General features: G+C 46.5%; 1 protein-coding gene across 1 annotated transcript; it reads left to right on the forward strand.

Annotated features, from left to right (window-relative positions):
* The first annotated feature begins 11,195 nt into the window (after positions 1-11,195).
* ITPRIPL2 (inositol 1,4,5-trisphosphate receptor interacting protein like 2) lies at positions 11,196-17,068 on the forward strand. Its single transcript, XM_017813322.1, has 2 exons — positions 11,196-11,276; positions 11,409-17,068. The coding sequence occupies exons 1-2, from the start codon at positions 11,196-11,198 to the stop codon at positions 13,365-13,367; spliced, it is 2,040 nt and encodes a 679-aa protein (XP_017668811.1). The 3' UTR covers positions 13,368-17,068.
* Positions 17,069-26,957: the final 9,889 nt, after the last annotated feature.

The raw sequence follows: 26,957 nt of genomic DNA on the forward strand, positions 1-26,957 counted from the left end.
ACAGCCTCTATGGGCAGCCTGTTCTGGTCCTGCATTACCCTACCAGTGATGCTTTTTTCCTGGTATCTATCCTGAAGCTTGCAAGACTGTTGCTGCTGCTGCTTGTTATGTCATATGACACCACGGAGAAGAGTTTGCCTCCACTACCTTGGTAAATAGTTTTTGAGTAGTTTTAGACAACTCTTAGATCCCTCAGATCTTACCTTCCCAGTGTACTGGGCTGCTTGGGTCAGAGCAGGGGCAGCAGTGGGTGAGGGGGATTTGAGGTTTTTTGCAGTGCATTTTGAAGGCAAGTTCTGCCAGCCTTTTTTTAGCAGGCTGTCAAGAGTTTCTCCCAAGCTTGGGGTTTGAGGGCAGCTATATAATCAGAGGCTTCTAACTGTGTATGCAAATGCATAAAACATTAAGTGGAGTGAAAAGCATTTGCTTATAGGAGCAGACAGACATGCAGTGTCAAGGCAGATGACTCAGTCCTGTTGATCTTTGTTGCTATCTCTGGATTAAAGTAAGCTTCTTCTTTAAACAGTAGCCTATGTCTAATTTAAAACCGTCCCACCTTGCTGATGATAGATTGTTTCCTCCCTCCTATGGGGCAGAGACCTGCTTCAGAGGTGGCACCCAGCTCCTGAGGAAGGGGAACACGCACACGTTGCTTCCCAGGACTGATGCCCAAATGACAAAACACAGAGGAGCCTTTGCTCTCTGGATGTGTTGTCCTAAGTTCCCCATGCCAATGGCTGTGGATCCCAAGGCAGGTGAAGCAGAGTCCCACTCTCAGGAGTGAGTCTCTCCTCTGCTAGCCTGAAGCATTCCCATGAGAAAGGGACTTTGCTTTAGGGCTGGCTTAAGAGAAGGCCAAGTCTACTACAGATAAAAGTTTCTGCTTAACTCTCAGCCCAACAGCAATGGGGATAATTGGATGCTCCATGTTAAACTTGTTGGAGGCTTTAGTGACTTGCCTGTGGTCACTTATCAAATCTGTGGCCGAAATACACTGGAAATACAGTTTGAGAGGAGCTGAATCTTCCTTCTGTCTGTATTACTGTACTAACCATACAGCACTCCTGGTATGTGAAAATGTGCTTTCAAGTGGGTTTTTTGTTCAGCAAAAGAACAGAAGCAGGACTTAAAATCACTGGTGAGATTATTCTGCAAGGGTGGCTTAATGGCTTGATTCCAGCCCTGGCCTGGAAAGCTATCTGCTAGTGATGGGTGAGGAGCTGTCTTCCACATCTCATCTTGTCAGCTCTCATTGTTCTGACTTTGGCAGGAAAAATGCTGTTTACTTGAAGATTTTGAAGGTGGTTGAAAGAAGACTTTGAAAGTGGTTGAAATGTGTTTGTTTGGTTTTTTTTAAATTAACAGCTGTCTGCTTTTCAATTCCTCCCACCCAAATATTACAGCAATACTTGCTAATGAGAAATAATTATATCTCAATTTTAAGTGACACAAGTGCTATTGTTTACACAAAATGTGAGAGTCTTGTAAGACATGGGGCATATGTTGAGAGGGATAACACATGAGAAATCAGTTTTCTCTTCTTGGGAGAAGAGTCTTGCAAAGGAAGATGACAGATACACGTGTTTATATTCAGACTCTGGCTGTGTTTGCTTATCATTTGTCATAAATGCAGAGTCTTGCAGCACAGAGCACTAGTTCAGCATAAGCTGGAACATATGGTCCTCTCCAGCAGATGGGATATGAATCCTAATGCTCACTGGATGTTTCAGGCTGGTGACCAGTAAGAGGATTTATCCTGGTAAGCTGGTATGGGTATTCTTGAAGCTTTCCCATGGATTGTTGCTCCATATGGGATTTTTGCATGGATAAGGCAGGAGAAGTATGGCCTGGTTTTCAGCTTGCATCGCTGGCAATTCATAACTGCTGAAGCAGCCACCTGGACCCACCTGATGTATTGCTTGGATATGGTGTTGCAAACTTCTGGGATAAAAATGTTTACACGAAGCTACTGCTTTGAAGTGCCCTGAGGAGTGACCTAATAGTTCATTATTTCTTTCCTACTGACTCATCATTCTCTATAGCTTTGGTATTCAAACAGAAATAACTCACCAGTACCAGTGGTGAAAGCCCTGTGTCTTGTTTTCAGTGACTTTCCTATTAACAAGAAAATGCATGGTTATATTTTTTCCTTCTTTTTTCCCTACATTTGCCCAAATACATATGGTACTGCTACAGCCTTTGCTTTTAGGTGATGTGTTGTGATACACCCTCCATCTGTCTTCTAATACTGAGTACTTGTTCCAGGCTGACCTGTAGTAAGTTAGGAATAATCAGAACTCTAAAACACTTGTCTTTTGATTTACTAAAAAAACCCCCCAAAACCTAATCCCAAACATTTCACTTATGACATCTTATAAGTCACAGCAAAGAGCAACCAACAGAAAAAATTACGTGACCTGCATGTGTTATGAAAACAGCATAAAACCAAGAGAAGTTTAGAGAAGATTTCCTAGAGAATATTTATCCACATTTTAAAACCAGTGATAAATTTTCCTGTATCTGGCAATTATTGTTTCACACTCTGCTCTTACTCAGTGTTCACCCTCTTCATCTTAGGCAACACTTACTCATTCCTGAGTTCTCCCACATACCAAGATATTAATCTGCTTCTCATACAAACAGTCAGTGATCTGAAGTTGCTACAACACACCAGCATGGACTTGATTCAGTAGCTGGTTTTTTGTGCTTTCTTTTTTGTTTGTTTGTTGTTAGGGAGAAAGAATCCCAAGTGGATCAAAGTCCGTGCGGTCTCTGGAGCTGCACCCATGCCCCGACTTCTTGCCCCTGTGTTTAGACTTGCATGCTATGAAGTTTCAGAAGTCATAGCCATTACCCATCTGTATTTGCCTTAAATCAAGCAACTTCTGAAATGGATTTTAGGTGTTTCATTTTTCTTTGCTTTGTTAGACTTAAGTTGGTTCTGATTTTTCTGTGGGTTTTGCTTTCCTTGGCATCTAAAGTAATTTTATAAGGTGTTGCTGATTTGAATCATTTGGTCATTGGCAAGTCCAGCTGTGCCCCTTACCTGGCAGTTCTCTGATTCAGGGCACTACAGGCAGACACAAACTCGTCTCCAAAGGTAACAAATTACAAGTGCAAGTATTGCTGTGACAATCAATTTTGATTATCGATGGGTCAGTGAAAGTATCTATGCAAATACACATCAGTGTGTGCTTCTTTATTTATACTATATAGATCTGTTGACCCAAGGAGTGGGCATGTGCCTTTTACTCAGAGACTGTTCCCAGAGATAAGAGCTGCTACAGCCCTGTTGTGATCACCAGCTCTGAGCTGCATTTGGGGGTGGAGTTGACTGTGCCTGGGTAGGTGACAGGGGCACAGGTGGTGGCTGGAACAGGGCTGTAGTTGGAGCCATTTACATTTAGGAGAGCTGCCGAGACCCTTGTACTGGCCACATCTTCAGGTCTTCTGGGTGCTCTCCACTGGCTGTGCCAGGATGCAGAGAGCACACAGGTATATTTATGTCTATCCTAGACTTGAAGTCTTCCAGCCCTTCTTGGTGAGCTGGTGACAAAGGGCATGTTCACACTGCTGAGCACATGAGCTGGGGTTCCCTGAAGTAGAGGGGAGGTGGTTTGGGTTTCATGGTGTCCCAGTGACCTGCAGCATGACTGGAGGCCAGGAGAGGACAACTTGTCTGCCTTTGAGCTTCCCCATACTGTCTACTATCTTCAGGTGGTTTTTGACCTGCATGGCTTGCCCTCTGCTGATGGATGAAGATGGGCACTAAAACTTAAGTTACCTGTGTTTCTACTCCCCCCTCTTTCTTTGATCACCGTAAATGGACTTGTTGTAAATGGACTTGTTGGCTGACTGTTTGGGAGATACCTGTTCTTTGTGATAGCCATCTGTTTGTGGAGCTAAATCAGTGCTGTAGGGCATGAGAAGCTGTATACACAGCACAAACCAGAAATGACAGAGGGTACTGGAGGCAAATGGTGTCAAGAAAGCCACTGGTTCAAAATTGCTTACACAAAGTATTTGGTGAACAAGTTCAAGTAAGATAAATGGATAAATGTCCAAAAGTGAATGGTTCATTAAAATGAGGGAAATAAAACCAATGAAGCATTCAATCAATATGAATAATTCACTGTTCTCTAATATATTTAAGAGTGATATTTAAAATATGTTTTTTATCCTTATAATCATAAACCTGACAAAAAAATTGATCTAGAAAGAGGGTTTATTATTTATTCCAGAGCCAAAGACTGGTGCTGAAATTGTGTGAACTGAAATCTCTTAGTGAATTCAGATGCAACCCTTAGTATTTCATGCTTCTTAAATGTCTAAAAATCTTCCCACAGAGATGAGCTGTTAAAGCTCCCCTCAGATCAGATCCCAGAAAAGCGAGGAGAACAAGGCATGGAAATTTCAAGTGTGTAACCTCCAGTATCAAAGTGCTTTCGGAGAGAGCTTGAAATTCATGCAGCCTGAGGCAGCTCTCCCCAAGCCTCTGTCATCTGTCACACTGTGGCAGGAGGCAGAGCAGAGAGAGGGAGGGGAATAGCACATTAATATGAGGACAAAGCTGTGTCGTTTAAAGAACTGCAATCTGAGCAGAAGCTTGGTTTTGGGTGGGTAACAGTTCTTTATTTTTCAACTCATGCTCTTCATTCTTTGCTCACCATGGTTATCCCTTCCCTCTGCTTCCACAGGATCAGCAAATTATTGTGGGGGTGGCTGGGACATCTCTGCTCTGTGGTACCACATCCCCAGTCCCTAAAGGGGGTGCTGCAATGGGTACAAGTTTCACTTTAACACTGTACGTGTCTTGTACTGCTCCATACTTTCTCTAAGATTTATGTCCTCCTTTAGTTATGAGCATATTCTTTTCCATTCAGAGAGGACCCAGACATAAAGATCCTGCTAAGGAAGGGGCTGGTTCTGGGCATTGCAAGGTGAGCCCAGTTTGTAGAAGCCCCCTGCAAGGGATCCACTCCCTTGCACTAGTAGGACTTCAGCCTGGTCGTGGATGTATCTGTTCCCACCAATGCTGATAGGGAAAAGTGAACCTTTTACATTCGTTGTTCTCTTCCCCATTTGCAGATACCACTTTAGAGATGGAACAGGAGACAACATGTTCTGAAAGTAAAGTAAGAAATAACATGCAGCTGTGAACTAGCTTGTTGTAAAGGCAGTTTGGGCTTCACCCCAGTTTCCCTTAGGGAAGCCTGTGCCATTCCTGTTGTTTCAGTGAGTTTGCTTTGTGTTTGTACCTATGTGAGATGAGGGCAACACGTATTTTACAGTTCCAGCGAGCAAATGTGATGCCTTCTGTATTGTAATTTGAAAAAATAGATTTAAATTGAATTAGGTAGAATATGAAAGATGTTCCCACCTCTGATCAAGTGGTTGGCACTATGGTAATAAGGAAACCTATGACACCAGATGTAAAAATAGCTGTCATTTAATGAGCTCATCTGAATGGCCTTGAACAAAGATGGGAATATGCTGCACTTGCTCTCTTGCTAATGAAGTAATTGTGTTGCTTTGCATTGATCTGTGGAAAGTTTTATCTTAGTTAAAAGGGTACAGCCTGAGAAATTGGTGTTGAGGGATGCTGGGAAGAGATCAAGATTAGCCATCCTGGTGGGATTTCAGGCTCCACCACTGTGATGCTCAATGCCTCACAGGGCAGCCCAGCAGGTAACGAATTTCCTTTGAAGCAGGAAGATTACATGACTGATTTTTAGGCATGATTTAAACAACTGCAGGTGCAGACATCTCCTATACCAGGCACTGTGCTGCAAGGTTTTCTTTTACACCAGTGATGAGCAGTGCCTGCAGCACCCCCCAGCATCTTTGCACCCAAATCAGGTGGGCCAGAGCAGTGCAGAGGACACTGCCCTGCGTGGGCTGACGTTGCTGGGATGACCCTTCGTGATGGAGATGCTCCCAGCTGGGGATTGCTGCCAGGCTCCATGTGTGGGTGTGAGGTGAAACCTTGAAACCTCCCTGAGCCCAAGGACCTCTGCTACTGTCCCTCTGGGAATGCAAGGGTGAGAAACTCTGCTAGCTTGGGTCCTTTGATCAGTTTTAGATTGCTTTTCCTTCTCCACAGGCCACTTTCCTTTTAAGCCATTAGCTTTTTCCTTCTCTGTCCTTGACAGGATGCAGTAAGGGTCTAGGACAAGGCTTCCTAGAGCTACCACTACCCTCCAGCGTGGCAGACCAGGTGCTGTGAGCCAGAGCATCAGCTTTTCCCACTGTAATTGCCAAGTGCTGATAAGCTGGTTTCCCTGGACAGATCCTCCCTCACTCAGGTTTCCTCCTACACTGTATTTTCCCTCCTTTTCCCTGGGTGGGTGATCCAGCCCAGGCTCATCAGGAGGAGTGTCAGCTGAGCCGGGATCATCTCATTATGTGAGGCTGTAAGCTGATAACAGAGCTCGTTCCCTGTTGTGCACTTACCTTTGATTCTTTTGATGCTTTGTGCCTCAGCTTCCTCTTTGCAGCTCACTGCTGCAGGTTGTTTGTCAGGCACAAAACCCCTTCTCTAATTTCATGGCAAGCTTAGGGGTACAGAAGTCCAAAGCTGAAAGGCAGGGAGGCCAGGCAGGCTCACGGCTGGGACCCAGTAATGAGAGTCACTGGAGGGGAGGGGGGCAGCTGCTGCCATTCTGCTGCTCTTTAGAAACCATCAGTGACACTGCCACAGCACTGCTGAAACCAGCAGGGAGCTGTGGGACAAGCCCGATGTCTCTAACTCTCTTATGAAAAACAGAAATGGCAAAACAACCCCAAACTGGTATAAGGAAACTGTTACAATCCTCATGTAAATTACTCTCCTTTAATCAGCACATTAGGGCTCAGCTATGTGATCACTTTTTATTAGTTTAGCAAGTTATAGTGCAAATACAAATTTAAGTTACTTACCATTAATTAAGCTAAACTATTTCAGTCAGTGATTAAATTTACATTTAATTAGATTGGTATTAAACTGTTTTTTATTAAATTGGTTTAGCACAAGCATGTGCAAGGTTTGGCTCTATCTGATGCTTTTTAAGCCTGGGGATTCCGTGTTGGGGGTTCTCAGACCCACAAGTTCTGCTGAGCCCTGGGGGTGGTGGGGGAAGGGAAGGGTTGAGCAGGCTCCTGCATGGGGAAGGTGACACACTGGGGCCTTGTCACCAGCACAGTGTGATCACCTCCTCTGCTGCCCTAGGAGAGCTACCAGGGCTTGTTAGCTGGAGTGTTTAGATACAGCACTGGAAGCTATACCTCAGCATGACTGTTGTCATTCAAATGTGGATCACATCAAATACTGAACTTAAAGTGCCTTTGCAAGACTTATGGTCTTGACCTGGAGAGTTGTCATGTTTCCATTTTCAATGTAAAAAACATTCACAGTTACTGCTGATCCCCTTTCCATGTGATGGTTGTATACTTGCATTCTTCTTGCTGAAAGATGTTTCCTTTCTCTGATGCTGTAGTTGGATTTCTTCACAACATGAGCCACTTCAGCTTTCTGGAGGACATGGGATGGCAGTCTGCCATGGTCACAGCTTGTCAGACAGAACTCAGCATCCCAACTGACACTGATGTACATAGGCTGGTGCATTTTTTTCTTGTTTCATTGCTTAGCTGGAAACATATAGACATGGCTTCCTGAATGCTGGAGTAATAGGTAAGTATAAATGCCCTGCTCATACAAGTTTTTATGCAGAAAAGTAGTCCTTGAGGCTTTTCAAATGATATGGGACAAGCTGGAAATGAACCAGCTGATGCTGGTACTGATCACCAGCACAGAGCCAGGGTATTTCTGTTTGTGATAAGGACAAGCTTGGGCAAGAGGTTGTTGTATCAGTTACTCAGGAAGCCATCCTTCTACAGCAAGGAAATCCTGTATTGGGCTCTATGTGATTTGTAGCAGCCTGGGCTGCTTGCAGGCTCTCAGATTAAGAAGTGCTACACCCTGCTAATAGCTAGTGAGCAAACAGACTGGCAGAGGTGGCAAGAACATCCCACTTATTAAATAGAAAATGTTTTAAGAGGGAATGTGCACTAACACCCCTACCCCCAAAACTACTCCATGTCCATGCACGTGCTTTGGAAGTTTGGCTCTCCTCAGTCCTGGATTGCTGAGTCTCCTCATCTGTTAGTGGTAGCAAGAACACCCTTGCCTGTTCTCCCATCCCCTGCTGCTGTGACTGGCAGAGATTCATTAGTCCACAATAAAAGATGGATTCATGTCTGCCTGATGCTGTTGGTTTGCATGGTAGTTAATAGTATCCCATAAAACCTGGCGTGGCAGTCAGTAGTTAATAGTATCCCATAAAACCTGGCGTGGCAGTCAGACGAATGGCAGGCGAAGAATGTTTATTATGATCATGGCATCTCCCTGGCAGGACCACCCAGTGGGCTGGGGGAGAGATGTGCTGGCAACTTTGCTTTCAGAGGAAATAACAAAAGAGTAATGACTGAAGCATGAAGTTGAGTGACAGATCTTGTATTTTTTTGTAATCAATTATTCTACTTTTCTGCTATAGTCCATTTAATAGAGCACTATAAGAAGTTGGAGGTATAACCCGCTTGCTGTAGAAGAGCAGCTGTACATCACTGGTGCTGGAAGGGATCCCCACATATTTCCTCCTGCACCTGCAATAGACCACGTGCAGCTTTGGTTCACCAGGGCAGATACCAACCTGGGATAGCTGGGAGAAAGTCTAAGGCTTGTGTCTCAGGTAGATTGTGGAAACACCAGACAAATGTCATCACCTGTCCATGTCAGATGTCTTTCTGCCACTTTCTTCTACCTACTTGGATGATGCAGACTGTTCTGCCTACATCTGACAGTGTCTGGCATACTGTAGCATGAACAGATCAGTCACACAGATGTGACTGATGAAATACTGCCAGCTGTGGGGAAACTTTAATGGATGCTCTAACCCAATGATTCCTTTTGCCTCTGCAAATCTGTCCCAGAGCTATCATGCAGATCATATATACTGGGATATCTATTTTTAGCTCAGGCTTGTTTGAGAATAACATTATTCCTTATTTAGTGAACAGGATATCCTGGATATGGGACATTCTGAAGCGAGTGTTTAGATAACATGGATTTAAACAATGGGTGATTTAAACAATAGTAGTAAAAATTGATGTTATGAATTCTCTCTGGTCACAATTTTGAGGTCAGGGTTATTAGTGTACAACCTATTATTTTTCTTGAGTACCCAATTGCTATTAAAAACTTCATAAAGCTGAGCACCTCTGTGATGTCTCCCACCTCTGATGTACTGAGCATTTTGACCAGAGACCCACCCTGTGCTCAGGGAGACATGAAGCAGCCAAGCCTCAGAAAATAGGCTGTTGGCCACCTTTTATCAGCCTCAGGTTCTACAGCTCTCATCTTGCATCTGGCTGAGGAGGTGGGAAAGGACCCACTGGTAATTTAAACAGCAGTAGTAAAAATCAGTGTTGTGGATTCATTCTGGTTGATTTTAAGGTCGTGGTTATTTGTGTACAACCCATCACTCTGCAGCCTAAGAGAGCCTGCCTCAGCAGCATCTGGGCACGTAGGAACCTGTGCTGAGCTGGTGTTTGCACTGGCGGGCCTGGTGTGACTGGTCACACACTTTTGGCCAGCTGGCCCTGGGGCCTGTCCCACTGCCTGGGGTGACATCTGCATTTCCTCCCACCCATGGGGCCCACAGCTGGCTGGGAAGCTGCAGCATTCCCCTGTACACAGGTCCCACAGGGATAACTGCTGTGCTGCTCAGCTCTAGGTCACCCCGTGGGCAGGCACAAAGGGCTGTGCCAGCTCCTGCATGTGTAGCTGTCTGTCTCCTGAGCGTGGCCGTGCAGCTAATCAAATCAACCCTGCGTGAAAAGAGAGTGCAGGCTGTCTTCAAAAATCAGTGTGCCTGTAGCAAGGCCTGAAGGCATGTGGAATATGCTGGGCTTGAGGGTGTAAAAAAGCACAGGCTAGTAAAAATTGAATGCATGGGCCAAGGGTTCAGAGTTCAACAGTATTTTCAGTTGAAACATCTCGAAGGATTGGTTTAATACCAGCACAGCTGTGGTTTTTTTAAACAGTTTGGGGGTTTGGGGGTGCAGAACAAAGTGAAGTGAGGGGTCACAGGCAATAAGCAGCACAATGAATGTTTGTGTTCCCTTATTTGGCTTTGTGAAGAAATATAGGAAAACATAAAACAAGGAGTGGGGAAGAAAGACGCTTTTCACTTCCTGGTTTTTTTTTTTCCCCTAAGATATGACTGTTGAGGAATGACATTTCTGAGTAGTGAGGCTGTGGACTCAGCTGCCTGCAGCTGTCAGAAAACATGCTTTTGGTTGTGGGGCATGGAATACTGTACTGGCTGAGATGTTATAAAATTGCCTACAGTTTCTTACCTTTATATCTGCTTTATTTTTAATTTAAAAAAATCCTCAAACTCCTGGTTGTAAGTCCAAGAGTCAGAGTTGGAGTGGTTAGGACATCTCTTTGTATTTCTCAAGTGTACTCTTGACTCTCACCCTAGTTTTGTTGCCTGTGAATTAATTTGGGTTGCTTGACCTTGATTACCCAGTTTGACTTCGCATGCAGCATCTTGGCTGTAAAACACAAGCTACTTTTGGTGAAGTATGATTTTTATGTACTTGAAGTCATATTTTGTGTCATATAAAGACAAATTGCACAACCAAACATTTGTACAGACTTTCTCTCGATTCTCTGACTGGTCCTTTGTTACAGCATTTTCAGCTTAGTGGGTTCAGTCTCTTGTGTTCAAGCACTGCTTCTTCACCTTCGTAGGGCCACTTATTGCCAGTGTGCAGATGCAGCAAGTTTCAGTAATGCAGTAAGAACATGACCACCTGAAATTAAACCACAGAATGCTTACACAGATGGTTCTTAAACTTCAGCAAATAGCTTCAAAACTCAGTAAATGTTTATTAACCAAGCAGAAGTTGAGGATGATGATCCTGTCCCTATCAACATTTGAGACTTTTTACATACTTCCAGAAAAATACGTGTTTTAAAATGATCTCGAGTATCTGTGCAGATATATCCCAGGGCTATTTCTTCCCTTTTAGTTTGTTAATATCTGAATATTTGGGCACAAGGTAAAAAACTCAGGGCTTTTGAATGTTTCTGACTGCAAGCAACTGTTAGTAAGGCAGCAGCCCATCCACACCCTGGTGCGCTGGCACTGATGGCTTTGCTGTCCCTTTTGCACCGAATCCCTCAAGCAGAATTGGGAACCGGAGAGCCTCCCCTGCAGCGGGACAGGCATGTAACACTTTTTATTTGAGGAAAAACGTGCAACGTGGAGCCCGTGACACGGCACCGCAGCGCGGGCAGCAGCGCTCCCCGCCACCCGCCGTGACCCGGTGCGGGGGTACAGAAACACCCAGTTCCACACCAGGACACCCCGCAGCGCCGTGTGGCGGTGAGGGGGGCACGCGGTGCTCCCGGAGCGGCTCTCGCTCCACTTTCGGGGCAACCGGGGCTCGGCGGGCCCAGAGCGGCTCCCCCGGCGCGGCGGCGAGAAGGCGGGAAGCGGCGACCTCGCGGGCGGCCCCCGCCGCTCCCCGCCCCGGGCCGGCCCCCGTCGGACAACGCCCCCGGCCCTCGGGCCGCCGCCCGCGGCATTTCCTCTGAGCTCAGCCGGCGGCTGACGCGGGGCCGCGTCCGTCGGAAGAGGAAGCCCGGCAGCGGCGCGGCGGCCGGGGCAGGCAGGGGCGCGGCGGGGCCGGGGGCAGCAGCGGCGCGGCCCGCGCTGGGGGCGGCCGGGGCGGCGGAGGAGGAGGGGGCCGGCGGGGGCGGGCGCTCCCCGCCTGCGGGGCCGGGCGGCGGCTCCCCCCGCGGCCCGAGCCCCCGCCGCGCCCTGCCCGCCTCCCCCCTCAGCGTGCGGGGCTTCTGGCCGCTGCTCACCGCGCTCTGCACCGCGCTCCTCTGCCTCTACCAGGCGCTGCGCGGCGGCGCGGCCGGCGAGGGCGCGGGGGACGCGGCGGGGACGGAGGAGGCGGCGGGGTCCGGGGTGCCGCTGCTGAAGGGCTCGGCGCTGCTGCTCCTGGGCTGCCTGCTCGCCCGGTGCTGCGGCGCGGCGGGCGGCGGCCCCCGGCGCGGCGGGGCGCGGTGGGCGGCGGGGGCGCGGCGCGGGGCCCTGGAGCGGTTCCACGAGCGGCAGCTGCGGGTGTCCCCGCACGTGCTGGGGCACAGCAAGGCGCACGTCGGGCGGGTGGTGGCCGAGCTGGTCCGCGCCGCCAAGGCGCAGGGGCTGCAGCCCGGCCCGCTCGCCCTCAGCCTGCGCGGGGACTTCGTGCGCATCGGCAGCGCCTACGAGCAGCACAAGGTGCGCACCCCCGACTGCTTCGACATCCTGGTGCCCCTGCGGCTGCCGCCGCACCTGGAGCCGCAGCCGCGCTGCGCCCCCGGGCTGGGGCCGCGCGGCGCCTTCGTGTGCGGCCTGCGGGCGAGGGACGGCTGGTCACGGCGCTGCCGGCCCTTCGCCGAGGGCTTCTGCGTGGAGCTGCAGGGCCGCAGCCACCTCTCCTCGGGGCTGGTGCTGCGCTGGTTCCAGGGCCACCTGCAGCGCTGCCTGGGCGCCGTGCGGTACCGGCTGCAGGAGCGCTGCCGCATCAGCCTCTCGGCCTGCCCCGGGCACCCACCCACGCTGCACATCCTGCCCTGCTCCGACTACGTCTGCTGCCACATCTCCATGGCCGTGCGCCTCATCCCGGCCATCCCTCTCGGCGACGCCCTCTACCTCACAGCCCTGCCGCCCCAGAGCCCCCCGGGCCCCCCGGCCCCCGAGGCTCTCTGGGGCCTCAACGCCTCGCGGCAGGAGCAGCGTCTGCTGGGCTGGCTGAAGGAACAGGCCCCGGCCTCCTCCTGCCACCTCAAGTGCCTGCAGATCCTCAAGGGCCTGCGGGACCTCCGCGGGCAGGGCCTGGAGGAGCCCTTCTGCTCCCAGTGGAGCCGAGTGCTCTCCTCCTACGTCCTGAAGACGGCCCTCTTCTCTGTGCTGCTGCAGGGGCCCTTGGAGGCCTGGGATGAGCGGTTCCTGGTGGAGCGGCTGGAGGACCTGGTGCTGTACCTCCGGGACTGCCTGCGCAAGCAGGTGCTGATGGATTTCTTCCTGGGCAACACCAGCATCCCCGAGGCTGTGGCGCTGCCCCGGTTCCTCAAGGAAGCCACCCCTGTGAACTTGCTGGCTGCCTTCGATGGGCCCACGCTGGACCTTGTGGCCTTCCAGCTGATCAGCACCTGGATCCAGGCCCCACACATCATCAGGATGTACAGCAATCCCCGGTACTTGCGGCCAGTGCCCACCCCTTGCCGGCACATCACTGAGGCCAAGCAGGAGCCGCTGGCAGAGTGAGCCGGTGTTACCCGTGGACCCTTCCAGGACAACGCACAATCGCAGCCCACTGGTCCTTCAAGAGCCTGAGGAAGGTGGGACCTGATTAAATGTGGTCCTGTGGATTTGTCCCTGACCTGAGAAAACTTGGAATCCAGAGACCAAGACTGAAATTGTGATTCTTGTTGTTCAGTCTCATTGGTTGTACGTGGGAAAATTGTGAAATTTCTGGGGAAGTGCCTTAGTGGAGAAGTCTTGTGTTCAGTTGACTTGTTTGCAAACTAACAGGCTCAAACTGATATTTTTAGAAAGCCACTTTAACTTTTTGTCTTAGTGGCAAAATTGACCATTTTTTTTGAGATTTGCCTTTTATGACAGAAAATCCATTGGGGATTTAAAAATCCTGGAAGTGCAAACAACCCCCCTTCAGCATACCAAGACGCTCTTAAAATGCGATGAGCACTGGAGCATGGGTGTGGATCACAGCTAGAAATGCTCAATGCCATGCTTTAAATTTCCTGTGTAATAGAGCACATCGTGCTGAACAGAGATATAACACGTTAGTGTAAAATTGAGGGAAGAAATGAAGCCTCCCTGATAACAGTATGAAGAATCTAGTTGCACATTGCTGTGTTCAAGTGAAGGTTGTAACAAAGGATTAAAATAGAGATAAAAGGAAACAAATAGCACTTTATTTTCACAAAGGCCTTATTTTTAGGGTAATTGGCTGCACTAAATATTGCTATGGAGGAGGCATTAATATTTTCTTAAAGGAGTGGTATTCGAATCATCCTAAGGAAAACCTTTGAAAGAAATACTCTGAGGTTCATTTGTGGGTTCTAGTTGAGTTTTATTGTTTGTTCCTGTATTCAAGTATTATTTTCTTAGAATTTACTTTACCTCAAGGACCAACAACAAAACTAAGAAATTCTGTATTATTTTTTGGAACAAATCTGAAAGCAGTCCAAATCTCAGTGCCAAAGCTGACTGCTGCACCCTCCTGCTCCCTGGTAGGAGTTTGGTGGGATTTTTGGATGACTGCCTAACCAGTTGTCTGATTGTGTCAGTGTTTGAACCAAATAACCTGATGGGATTTTTTAGTGCTATGCCATAGCAAATCGTTATTTTATTATGGGGAGGAGGAAGCAAAATATTTCAGGGTACTTCAAAATTATTTAGTACTAATTCGTGGTACAATGGCAGTCTTAGGCTACGGATTCTGGTGTCCTTTAAGTATAAACATCAGGCAGATGTTTCTACTTCTTGCCTGGTTATGTCCCAGTTCTGGAATAACCTGTTGAGCTGTAATGCAGCCAGCTTTGCAAATATCCTTGGCTCCCAGTGCAGGTACCTGCTGTATGGGAACCTGATGTGCCAGGGTGTCAGCAAAGTCAGAATTTCAAATCCTTGCTTTATTTGGTCACCTGCTCAAGTATTTGATGTATTAAGGGCCAAAATGTGTTGCTGAATTGCTGGTGTCTAGGAGTGTGTGCCTTATTACTCATTACTGTGTCCTAGGTAAGCACTCTGAAGTGAATTATGAAGGACCAAGTGTAACTTCTGGGAAGCTTTAGGATAACTTGAAGTTACTAATCTGCTCCTGCTCTCCCTGATGTACCAGTAAGACTTGTTCACAGTTCTGTACATCAGAGCACAAAACAAACATTTTCAGAATCTATGAAGCTTTATAAAAATCTATTTTTCTAAATGGAAACACTCCCTAGGCATGTGTTTGCCTACTTCTGTCTATTTTTTTAACTGCTCTTGCAGTCTTATTTTCAGGTAATTATAGCCTTAGGTCACACCCGCAAGCTGGGTTATTTTTGTATTTGAAGCACTGTGCTTCCCTCTACAAATACAGATAGTGTATTTATAGGTAGTATTGATCAAATGTTCTTTGCACATGGTATTTAAGACTAAGTCAGCTACCTTGGTATTTCCGGGTTTTTTTTTGGTAGCAGACCATGATATGTTCTATTTTTCCAGACTTGTGTTAGTTGGTATTTAAAATAAGATGCAGTTCTGCAATCAAAGCCATTGAATCTTTTGCCCAAAGAAGAACCAGACGGCCAGTCCAGGTTATTGTGGCTGCCTGAACTCATGACATAAAAACCCTTTGGCTGTTAATTCTGGCATCATGACCACTTCAGTCAGCTGTCTGTCAGTTTACATCACTGCATCCCTGTCTCTCTCTGAAAAGGTAGATGCACATTTTTGTGGTATTGCCACAATACAGGAAAATCTGAAATAGATTTGGGAAGGACTTTCTCACTAAAATGTAGTAAGGCCAGGAAAAAAAATTTGCATTGGAAAATGCATGACAGAGATGGTGGAGAATGTAAATAGTTTAGAAAATGAAAGTTGGGCTGAGGGGTGAGTGAGGATGATGGTAAACTCTCAGTGAAGACATGCTGCAAACAAGCCAAAGGATATGGGGTAAAATTGGAGGAGAGCTATTGAAAGCAAGCAGATTTGGAGTGTAGGGAAAAGAGATTTAAGTGGGGTTTGCTTTTGACAGTATTTCCAAGGCAGTTGAATCAGGGTGAAAAGTGAGGCAAACCCTCAGTTTATTAGCCATGCAGGCAGATCTTCAGTGTGAGTTTTTGCTCAGAAAGCCATTTTTGAGTTTGTGATGGGTGGTGATGGGAGAAAAATGCATATGTTTGCTTTCACCTTAGGCTTGGGTGAGCTTCCTTGAAGAGAGAGGGCATCCTGCCATAAGGCAATGCGTGTGCAGGTGGTGAGAGGTCTGAGAAAATCTCTTAGATTGGATTAACTTGCATCTCAGTTGTACAATTGAGATATTAAATGTATTTTTCTTGTCTGCTATAAAGCGCGCATTCATGAATACGATTGACAAAAGGAGCTGATAAAAGCTGGGTTCTGTTCCAGTATTCATCTTACTCCACAGCAGATTGACAGCACTGGTACCTGCAGGGTGCTGGAGCTGTCAGACGGCCTTATCTGCAAGGAGGTGTAAAGAGAACTTGACCCATAGGAGTAATCCTGTGAGCCTTTTGCCTTCTTCCTCCTCTCCCAGCCCATGGATACTGCACACAGAACGAGGTTATGAATACCTGTTTGTTAAGGTTGTAGCTGTTATAATGTACCATAGATTCGGTGTGGTTCCCTCTGTGTGTGTAAACTGAAACACAAACACAGAAGAAAGAGCACGTTATTTACCCCTAATGTGGGTTCTTGGTTCTCTTACCTGCAATCTAATTTTGCAAAGACTGTGCAAATGAAGTTGATTTTATTGAACATTTATTGGGAAGAGGAGTCACACCTGAAAGAGAACAAGTTTAGTTACAGTACCAAAATTCATATATGTGATTTCATTTTGTATTGAAAAATGCTTTGTATTTCTCAAAGGCATTATTATATTTTATCTGACCAAATATCTTGCAAACATTCCTCTTGATTTTGAATCTCTGCAGAGTAATGTAAATTTTAAGTGTCTGTTTGTAATGGACATTCTTGGTACAACTATTTTTTGCTGGTTAATCATAAGACCAAAGATTAAACTGAAGTGTTCAGCTGCTATTGTTTTGGTTTATTTTAAAGTGTTTATAGGCTCAAAGTGTCAGCCCATTTTAATGAAACATTTATAAATTCATTTCCTATTTAATGCCAAAATACATTTGCACTTTTATTGTTTCCATAAAAAGTTGGTGGTTTTGTTTGAATATTTCACTATAGTAATAAACAGCTGTGTTAAAGCACCTATGCCTCAAGATTTAAATTCCTTGTTATCTTTTTTTCAGTAAAAGATACCTGCAGCCACAGAACTATGATTGGCAGGTTTGTGTGCTCTTTGGGAGGAGACTACTAAAGTGGCAAAACCATGGGATAGCAGGAAGTCCACACCTTGGGAGTTGTGCAGAGGGACGTGGGAGGAGAGCCAGAAGAGAGGAGAGCACGGCTGGCACCATCTGTGGTGTTGCTGACTTGTGAAATGCAGCACGTTGGGGTTTGGGGTTGTCCTGCTCAGAGGTTAAGGAGGATTCAGTCCTTGTTTCCCTGGCTCCACTTTTAGGTTGCTGCAAATATGCTTTTTCTGGTGCTTAATAAAAAGCTAGGACTTGGTTTCACAGTATCTATATGATCTCTTCAGCGTGGCACGTACAGACACATCTCTGTTCCAAGCTGTGTAGGTCATGCTTTATTAAATATGAGAAAAGTCCTTCTGGAGCCAGCAGGAGTTTTGGTGATGGGCCAGCAAGTTACCTGCCCTTTGTTAGTCTTTGGTAAGATGCTAGAACTGTACACTTAGAGCTTGTGCTGCTGTTCCCTATTAAAGAATGAAATAACAGCAAGACCCTGAGCTTTTTAATCGAGTCAAAGCAGGCTGAAAATAACTATCGCCAGGTCTTTGTGTACCTGCCTTTGCCTCCCAGGGAGTAGCTTCTGTGAGAGGGGCAGCAGGTGCTGGCACAGTGCTGAGGCAGCCCAGCACTTCCCGCTGGCAGAGACTGGAAAAATGTCCTTCCTTTAGTGTCAACACTCAGACACCCAAGTCAGCGTGGTGGAAATGTATTTAGAACATTACCTCTAATAACATTATCTCTTATTAATGGCTTCCTTTAAAAGCAATAACCATCCTCTGGTCTCCATTCATTCCTCGCTCTGAAGTATTTCTCTGTTTGAAGCCTGAGTTTCTATTCAGCAGAAAATCATTGAAGGAAACACGGGCCTTTCCTTTCATGATAAATCTGTTAACAAAAAATTAACTGGCCTAAGGACTTGCATGCTTGATGTTTAAAGAAAAGCCTGTTTGCATCCAACTCTTTGGATAAATTGTTTAAAATCTTTCCATCCCTGTGCAAATACATCCCTTGTAATGCAGCCAAGGTCAGTAGTGAATTGCTGATTAAATACTGCTAATGCAAGTTAAAGCTGCCTGGAAGGGAAGGGACTCTTATTTGTGCATCCCATTTTCATAAGGCTCCAAAAGAGTTCAGACATGAGAAATTTGCTGTTCCAGGCTGGTTTGTTTCCTGTGTCACCTCTTTAAATGTGTGCCTGGTGAGTCTTCCCTGAGGTGAGTGACACACATCTGAGTTGCCAGCAGAAGAGCAGCCAGCCCTGCTTTCGTTGGGGCAACAGCACTAGGAAGCTGGTGGTCAATGTAGGGGCAAGGACTAGCACCCCTTAGAGCACAAGGATTTGCCTTCAGTACTTGCTGATGCTTTGGAGCAGTGCTGTGCTTACTTGAGGGGTTAGAGTAGCTCCCAACTCTAAAATAAGCAGGATATGGAGAGCTGACCACGGAGAGATCTGCCCGAGTTTCTTAACCATTTGGGATGCCTAGTTAAGAGACTACTTCTGCTCTGGTGCCTGTGCCTGCAGTGTCCTATTTTAAATAGCTAACCAAGAATTGGCATGTTTGTAACTGCTTTGTAAGAGATTCAAAGCACTGTAATGCTCATCAGCAAGAGAGCTATAGGTACTGTGTGTTCTGTGGCTGTAAACAGCCTGTGGATTCAAGTAACAATTTCTATGCAAAATGCTTAAAGGTTGTTACAAACGCATACATCAAATGTCACCATGTTCCAGTCTGTGTTAAAGAAGCCTTATTTTTTTCCTTTTAAAGGACAGCGGTGCTGATTCAGAGACTTGGAAAATTTCTGTCTACTCCAGTTACAGGCTGCTTTTCTTGAGACCCCTGGGAGTTTCCCCCACACCCCTCCCCAAAAAAAAACTGAGACCAAAGCTGCATAAAGAATACTCAGCTCTCTGAGCTGGGCTGGATGTAATAAGGGGTTGCTAGTGTTTTCATCATACTTGTGATCCTCTGTTGGCTTTTATCCCTTCTGCAGAGCCCATACAGTAATCTAGGCAGGGGAATGAAAGGGGGATGTAAGGAATCAAGGAGACAGGCTTGATGGATATCATGCTGTGAAGGTTACTAGCTATCAAATTAAAGAAGAAAAATTACCCTTATGGCAGATTCATAGTGGAGAAAGTGGAAGGGTTGCTTTGAAAAGTCTCACTGTGCTGACAGAAACCTGATAGCTGTAGGAACAGAGGAAGAACTGCAGCAAAGCCCAACTGATAGCTCACTTCTCCCCTGTGATTTCAGTCCACTCCTTTCCAGTTTCAAGTAGAGGAGAAGAGAAACATGGAGCTGAATTCACTGACAAATCCCTGTGCTTAGTAGTCCTGCTTCAGGGGAGGGCAATGGAGAGGGCAACTCCTGGCTCACTCTTTCAAGGTTTAATCCTGTGCAAAATTAAAATGCTGAAAGACAAAACTCCCATCAAGGGAGGGAGTGTTGGGGCACAGTTTGTGAATCTGTCTCCTGTGCTCTGCCAGAGGACAATGGGGGATCACTGGTTTTAAAGACAAGTCCTTCTGAAATTCACTTTGGTTTACGTGTGCTGGAAGCTGCTCTTGAGTTTCCCAGTTCCTCCTGGCATGGCACAGGGAGCTGCTCCACTGCCTGTGCAAGTGAAACGCTGGAGCAGCCGCTACAGAGGAAATGAGTCATTCCTCTATTTCTGTTGCAAAAGACTTCTCTGCGCTGTGCAATGCATTTAGGAATATATTCCTATTGCTTCTTGGAAGTTCTCCTCCTAGGACCACGTTTAGGCATAAAAACCATCAAATTAACAGGCACTTACAGACTTTCACTTCACTTAAATCGGTTGTGCAGGCTTGGCTTCTGCAGGGAGGGTTTTTCGGAGCCTTCCTGGCACTGGTATTCCATGCAGTTCTCAGCTCCAGGTCCGTTTGCTGGCAGAGGGGCTGCTGCTGAAGAGGTGGTTTTATGGGGGGTGTGAGTGTGACTTCTGAGCACCTCTTTTTTTTTTTTGTCGTGTGCCCTTGGAGGCTTGTTTAAGTGTGTTTCAAAAAGGAGAAACTTGCTAGTCATAAGGATTGTGAATCATGGGAACTTCTCAAAAAAAATATTTCTGTACAGAGCCTGTATATTTTCCCAGAAGCTACTGGAGCTCAGCAGCCATTCAGACCCTACCAAAACTAATGACATCTCCTGAACAGTAAAAAAAAACTCACCAAGGGAAATGGAGAGAACAGAGGCAGTAGGCTCTGAGAAACCAGTTGGCCCATCTCTCCCCGTTTATGTCAGTGTGGTGTTTTCCAGAGTGCTCCAAACAGACATTAAACGCCTGTTGGCACAGTGTGGATGGGGCAGTACCTGAGTAGCATCAGGCTTCTCTGTCTCCTCACTGCTGCCCTGACAGGTAGATGACTAAACAGAGCAGACTGGCACTCACTTGTAGCTTCTGCTGTGAAAACGCTGGAGATCTTGGTAAGAATTTGGCAAATTGCCCATTTTCAAATCTCTCAGGAGTTTGATTTGTTCAGGAACAAAGCAATTCTTGGCCAAAGCTTTGTATGTGCCTAAGAATGAGTTTCTTCTAACAGTCTGCTTATCTCTTGGCTCCTTGAGTGCTGTCTGCCTTGATGTGCAGAGTCTTTATGATGTCCTGCACTGGGCTGAGGGCACCAATTCCAGCAGAGCAGTAGCAATGCAACTTTACTGTGACATTTACCCATCACATTTTACAGGTGCTTCTTAAAATGTTCCTGCTTTCAGTATAAAGACGTGGTGGGTGTGGGAGGATGGTAGCAAAGCACACTGACTTCTGTGGTTTGTTACTTGAAAATGCTACTAGTGCTCCAAGAAACCATATAAATCTTGTGTGCAGAGCTTGTGTGCCCAGTGGTGTTTTAAATTTGCCTCCTGAAATAATTCTCATTATCTAAAATGTGTATAGGGGCACATAATGAGCTTAATAATTCCTCAAGGAAGAATTGTTATGGTCTTCCAAAGTGATCCCTGTGTTAAGTGGCAATTAAGAGCTAATTATAATGAGATGCTGTTGGCTGAGATTAGTAGCTGATTTAGAGTGTCAACAGAAACATCCACATAGATAAGCAGGAGAGGAGATGGTGGGAGAAAGGTGTAAGTAGGGAAGGCAGCAGCTGGGCTGTAAGGAGGGGCAGGTGCATCCCCTTGGAGGAGAGGGTAACTACCTGGATGGTCATCAGAAGAGTCAGCCCTCAGTGGAAAATGTGACAGCTTTTCTGAGGGATAACAAGGGGATTTGCATGAAATTCTTCAACCAAAGCTTTCAGTGCTTGTATCTCTTGTGGAAGAAGATGTGGTGTGAGTGCTGCTTCCTGCCTTCTGAAGTGTCAGCTGGTAAAAGTGCTGTTCACCTGTCTCTGGCAGCTGGAGGGACTCTGAAAAAGGATCATTTCAGTGGTGAAATTTATCTCTGGCTCATAAAGACCTTCATAATGAGACTTTCATATCAGAGGGCTCTGGTGGGGCAACAGTTTGAGTATCTATTTGCCTGACTACCGTTGGTGTAGCTGTATCTGAAGTGCACAGGTATTTTATTTGTATAAAACTGCTCACTCTCAGCGGTCAGCAAACACAGCTGCCCCAAAAACTTTTGAGTTGCAGAGCAGAAGGTTAATTTTGAGTGAATAATGTGTTTCTCTGATTGAACATAGGACCCTGCACATACTGGAATATGCTGTTCTGGCTGCTCTGGCACATCTTTGTCCCTTGAGAGCACCTAGGGTTTGTTTTCAGCAGATTTGCCCTCCCTGTGATGGTTCCAGGCTTGCAGAGGGAGCAGGCCCTTGCAGCAAAGGGAGCAGACAGATATCTCCCTTCTCCCTCCCTCACAGTATTTTCATAACCTTTTAATGGCATCCCTGTGGAATGGGGACAAGATGGTGATCACATGCTGGCCACTGCTGCTCCATTTCTTCCAGTGGGGGAGGAAGCCAGGATGAGATCAGATTTACTTTTTTCCCTTTTCTGCTTGGAAACTTATTTGTGTTGCTAACAAGGTCCCCAGTTCAATGCTGTAAAAGGGATGCTGCAGGGAGGAGGGCAAGTAAGCTTCCTCCCTTGGGAAAGGGCTAATGCAGTCCTTGACTCATATAAACTGCTTTTCTGAGGCCAGTGGGAATGCAGTTTGTCACCCGTGATGGCAGGTGATGCAGGCTGAGCTATTGGCACAGCAGGATGAGGTCGTAGATGGGGCTGGACACACACCAGGACATTGCTCAGGAACAGGGACAGCATCTCATTCCCTGACAGCATCACTCAATCAACTGCAAGTCACTGGGCACATTATGGGGGAGGAACATAATGTGCTGCTACCTGTGTAACCACAGAATTGCAGAATATGCTGAGTTGGAAGGGACCCACAAGGATCACCGTGTCCAACTCTTAGCCTTGCACAGGACAATATAGGGAGCAACCCCAAGATCTAAGGTGTTACCATCGGATCTGTAAGAACAGTGTTTTCAGTCAGACACCCAGGGGAATGCCCAGCAGCAAGGAGTAATGTTAACACCTGGATTTTAGCAGACTTTTGTATACGAGGTTGGTTCAGTCTGTGATGAAGACAGGTTTGCCTTCAAAGTTCAGCTCTGAGTGTCAGAGAGCACACTGTGTGTTGCTGTGTGTAGTGATTTTGGTTTCCATTAGTGCCCAGAGAGGAGATTCCTTGTGAGAAGGAAATTTTAATTCAGAAAGGACTCAGTTCATTTATATTGGTTGCATTCAGCTGGATTGCAGCCTCACTGCTCAGCAGAGCTCTGTCCTACAGAAAGTGCTGCAGGGTAAATGCACAGGGATGGGGAGGAGGGAAAAGAACGGAACAACAGACACAGACAGGTGAAACCAAGGTCCCTTCAAGGCAGAGATATTCAGAGATTACATTTATTTCTCAGTTACAGCACTGCAGTGCTTTAGAATGCAAACTGCCCCTTTAACCCACCAAGTTTAGTTCTACTGCCATGATACAGTATTTTGCACATCTGCTTAATGAGATGCACAAAATGGGAAAAACAGATGTAAGGGTCTCTGCTGCTGTGAGGGAATGATTGGAAACAGAACCTTTTGTCATAAAAATAGTCCTGCCCTTCTGAACCTGTTGAATTCTGAAGCTGACTTGGGCATGTTTTTGCAAATGATGATTTGGTATTTGCAGCTGAATAATTCTGAACTCATTCCTGTAGCTGTTCCTTCGCAGCTTGAAAGTGGATTTCATTGCTGTTGATATTGGTTTTTTCCAAAAGCTTTAAGCAACCTCTATTTTTCTGGTTTGGTAATTTGTTTCATAGTCTAAAAGCTTTTCTCCTACCAGCCATATTTAAATAGGTTTGGATAACTTTTGTTACATTTTACAGCTGCACGGCCCAGGGCTGTTGTAACACCTTGGTGATTCAGTTGAAGAAAGTGTGCCTGACCACTTCTGTTTGTGTGTTAACTTACATCTTTAAGCCACTGCTGGAAAGGAGAAATCTGTAAACGCCAATTCCTTCCTGTCCACTTGCTAGGTTTGATATGGTTTTTAATGCTCCTATGAATAGGAATTGTGACTTATTAAATTAGTGTGAATCAAATGGGAAGAGTCATAGCACAGTTATTGGAGTAACTTCCATGGGATGAGACTGTTCTTCTAAAATAAGTCATCCATGAGTCTGTAACACAACCAAAGCTCTCAGCATTTATCTTACAGTTCTAACCCTGAATCTCAGAGAGATGATGCCGAGGCTGAGTTTGCTTATTCTATAAAATCTCACAGTCTGGCCTTCTTAAAAGACATTGTCTTACTTTCTAAAGTGGGCAGTGAATGTATCTTGAGTATCTTTAAAGTTTGTGTCACTTTGAAGGCTGGGGTTCTGTCCCTCATTTACTCAGCCCCTTCACCAGGATCACACCCAATCCCCTGGGGCTTGGGAAGCCTCTTCTGCAGCTCCCACCCAGCTCTTCTTCGTAGGAGTGACTCTCATTCTGTTCAATTTGTTTTCCTGAGAAATGGGGATACTGCTCGGCCTCAGACAGGCTGATGTGGCTTGGTTCTCAGTTATAAGATTAAAACAAATATGAAGTAGAAATTTACTTTAAAAATAGAGCTCACTTCCTTAGGAATTTGCTTCAGTGGGGATTGTGAGATATTCTCTCTGTAATGACTTATATTACAAAAATAGCTCTGTCCTGTGTCTGCAAACAGTTAGAAATGTGAGCCTGGAAAAGAAATCTAGCAGCTAACTCCTCATCCCTACAGCTTGAATAAACCACTCATAAACAAAATGAATTACAAAAGCCACTGAAAAACTAAACTTCCCTATAAATACAACGTTCTCTCCTCGGAAGTCTCAAAATACTCTAGCCTTTTTAGCATGACCCAAAGCCTACCGTATCCAAGCTTTTTTGGCCTCAGTGCAGGGAGTGAGTTCCAAAGCAGAAGAGTCTCGGTGGCACTGTGCCTTCTCCGAGGCTCTGCCTGCTCTCCCTCTGCTGAAGCTGCACCGAGCCGGGGGGACTCTGCGAGCAAGCGAGTCACAGGTCACAGAGGTCCTGTCTTTATTGCAAAATCAGGTCGTTGGACATGACCTCAAGCTCATATTTACACTTGCGACCTAGCAGACACCATTTCCCTTCAGCACGGGCAGCTGATGACACTGGGCTCACACGAGTGACACCGCGTGAAGCCACCGAGGGCTGTGTGGCGCCGGACTAGTGCAGAGCCGTGGCCAGGGCTGGAATGGAGCGCGGCTTCACCGGGCGGTGACGGCTCCCCCTGGGGACAGGTTTCCTTTGAGCAGGAACTCGGATTCGAGTGCTGGATACAATAACACGCGGTGCTTACTTCCTCGGAGGCTGCGTGCCCTTTGGCTGTGGTTTTTCTCTCTGTTTACTATAGAAATAGCTTTAGCAGATTATGCTGTGTCATTCAGTTCCCTGCCAGAGTGCATGTTAAAGACGAACCAGAAAGTGTGAGAGTGCAAGAAAGGAGCTGTAATTTTTATGGCATAAGCAAGGCCATTACAAATTATACGAGGCAATGAGGACCTGAGGATTTTAGATCAGATTTAGCCCCTTTATTTGGAGATTTAAGAAAGGAGAAAAATGTGCTTTTACTGATATTGCCAATTAGGGAGCTGCCAGGTGGCCGGTTAATAACCCAGATGTGCTGCAAGATGCAGCATCAGCAGAGGCTGCTTCTGAAGTGAAGCACAGGAGAGCTTTCCAGGGCTACAGACATGAGTTGGGTCTTGGAGATGTGACGAGAGGGAGATCCTGGGGTAGGTAATGCCAAATCAGAAAGGGATAAGAGCTTATTTGCAGAAAAGAAGTACGGGAATGCAATGGAATATAAAGAACAGTTGGCTACTGGAAATGCAGAAGCCTGGGAAATGGTATCTTAACTTCAAATCGTGCAGATTCACAGGTGTCCACAGTGTCGATGGGCTGATTTACAGGCAGTTGAGACCAAAGGATGGATGAGTCATGGGAATGGGTTGTAAAACCTTCCCCTTTTGTCATGAGCTGGAATCTGTGTCTGTCACACTGATGTCAGCCCAGTTCCTGCTGGAAACTGCAACATCACTGGACAAGATCCATTTCTTTGACTCCCTCATGCCTCAAGAGACCAGAGCCTGGAACAGAGGCACTGGAGCCCAGGCTTCTTGCTGACCCCTGGAGTACACCAGGAATGATGTAGAAGGACCTTTTCCTACTCTGAACAAAGCTGTCTGGGCATGATGTCGGGTGGGAATTTGGGAGAAAGAATTGAAGGGATCAGCGTATGAGCTTGGGAGGCAGCTGGTGGGGTTGAGCTTGCACCTGTGTTATCAGCAGGAAGCAGAGCTCAGCTCAGGTCACTTCAGGCATTTTCTGACACAGCCCCTGACACTGAGTCACTCCAAGAGCTAGAATAAATACAAGCCCCTATGGCAAAGTGAAAGCTAATCCTTGCTCCTGAAAGACTGTGAGGTGTGGGGCCAGCAAGGCAGAGCTGTCCTGTCCCAGAGCAAACCATCCCTCACCCCTACGGTGTGTCAGGGCTCTGCTGGGGTGCAGCTGGGGGTAAAGGCAGGTGACTAGTTTGCTGCTTTCCTATTTCTATCCCTTTCCTGAGATAGATCTTCTCAGAGCTTTGCCTGGCCTGCACTCCCAAAGAGGGGTATTTACCCAGTCCTCTCCCTTGTGTACCACTCCATTGCTGGGGGTTTCCATGCAGTGCCCACCAGCCCTTCCTCTCTCCTGGGTGCAAGTTGTAGGGAACAGCTCCTATTTTCCCAGAAATTCTGGAACAAAACCTCACGGACTTGCCCCTTCAGGGTACGAGCCCAAAGCAGAAAAAGGCCTGAAAAACCACTGAGGGAAAAAAAGTGCATTTCCATGACACCTGCAAGGAGACAAACACGTTGCTAGAGATGGCTCTGGAAGAGTGAATTGAAGGGATTATTGGAGGGATGATGCTGTGGGGAAACGAAGCCGATTCTGTAACAGTGAGAAGCTGGACCTTTATAGGCTGCCAACAGCAGTGGGGAAGCACCAGCTACAGTGGCTTGCCATTTATAAAAACATCTGGAGATAAGGAGCTTATTTTTGGGCAGAGTGGTAGCTGGTTATTCCAGCAGGTTCAAGTGATGATTGTAAGGATTTGGTGTATGAACAGCAGAGGAAGACATCTCATCTTACCTTGCATAGCCACTTTGCTTCCCTCTTGCAGCAGAAAGCACTGTCAATTCCTTCAGGAGGATTCAAATGAAAATCCTTTGAAACAGCCATAAGATTGCCTTCCTTTCTTTCTTCCTCTACTTTTT

This window comes from Lepidothrix coronata, unplaced genomic scaffold, assembly GCF_001604755.1.
Source record: "Lepidothrix coronata isolate B3197 unplaced genomic scaffold, Lepidothrix_coronata-1.0 Scaffold41, whole genome shotgun sequence".
NCBI classification, from domain to species: Eukaryota; Metazoa; Chordata; class Aves; order Passeriformes; family Pipridae; genus Lepidothrix; species Lepidothrix coronata.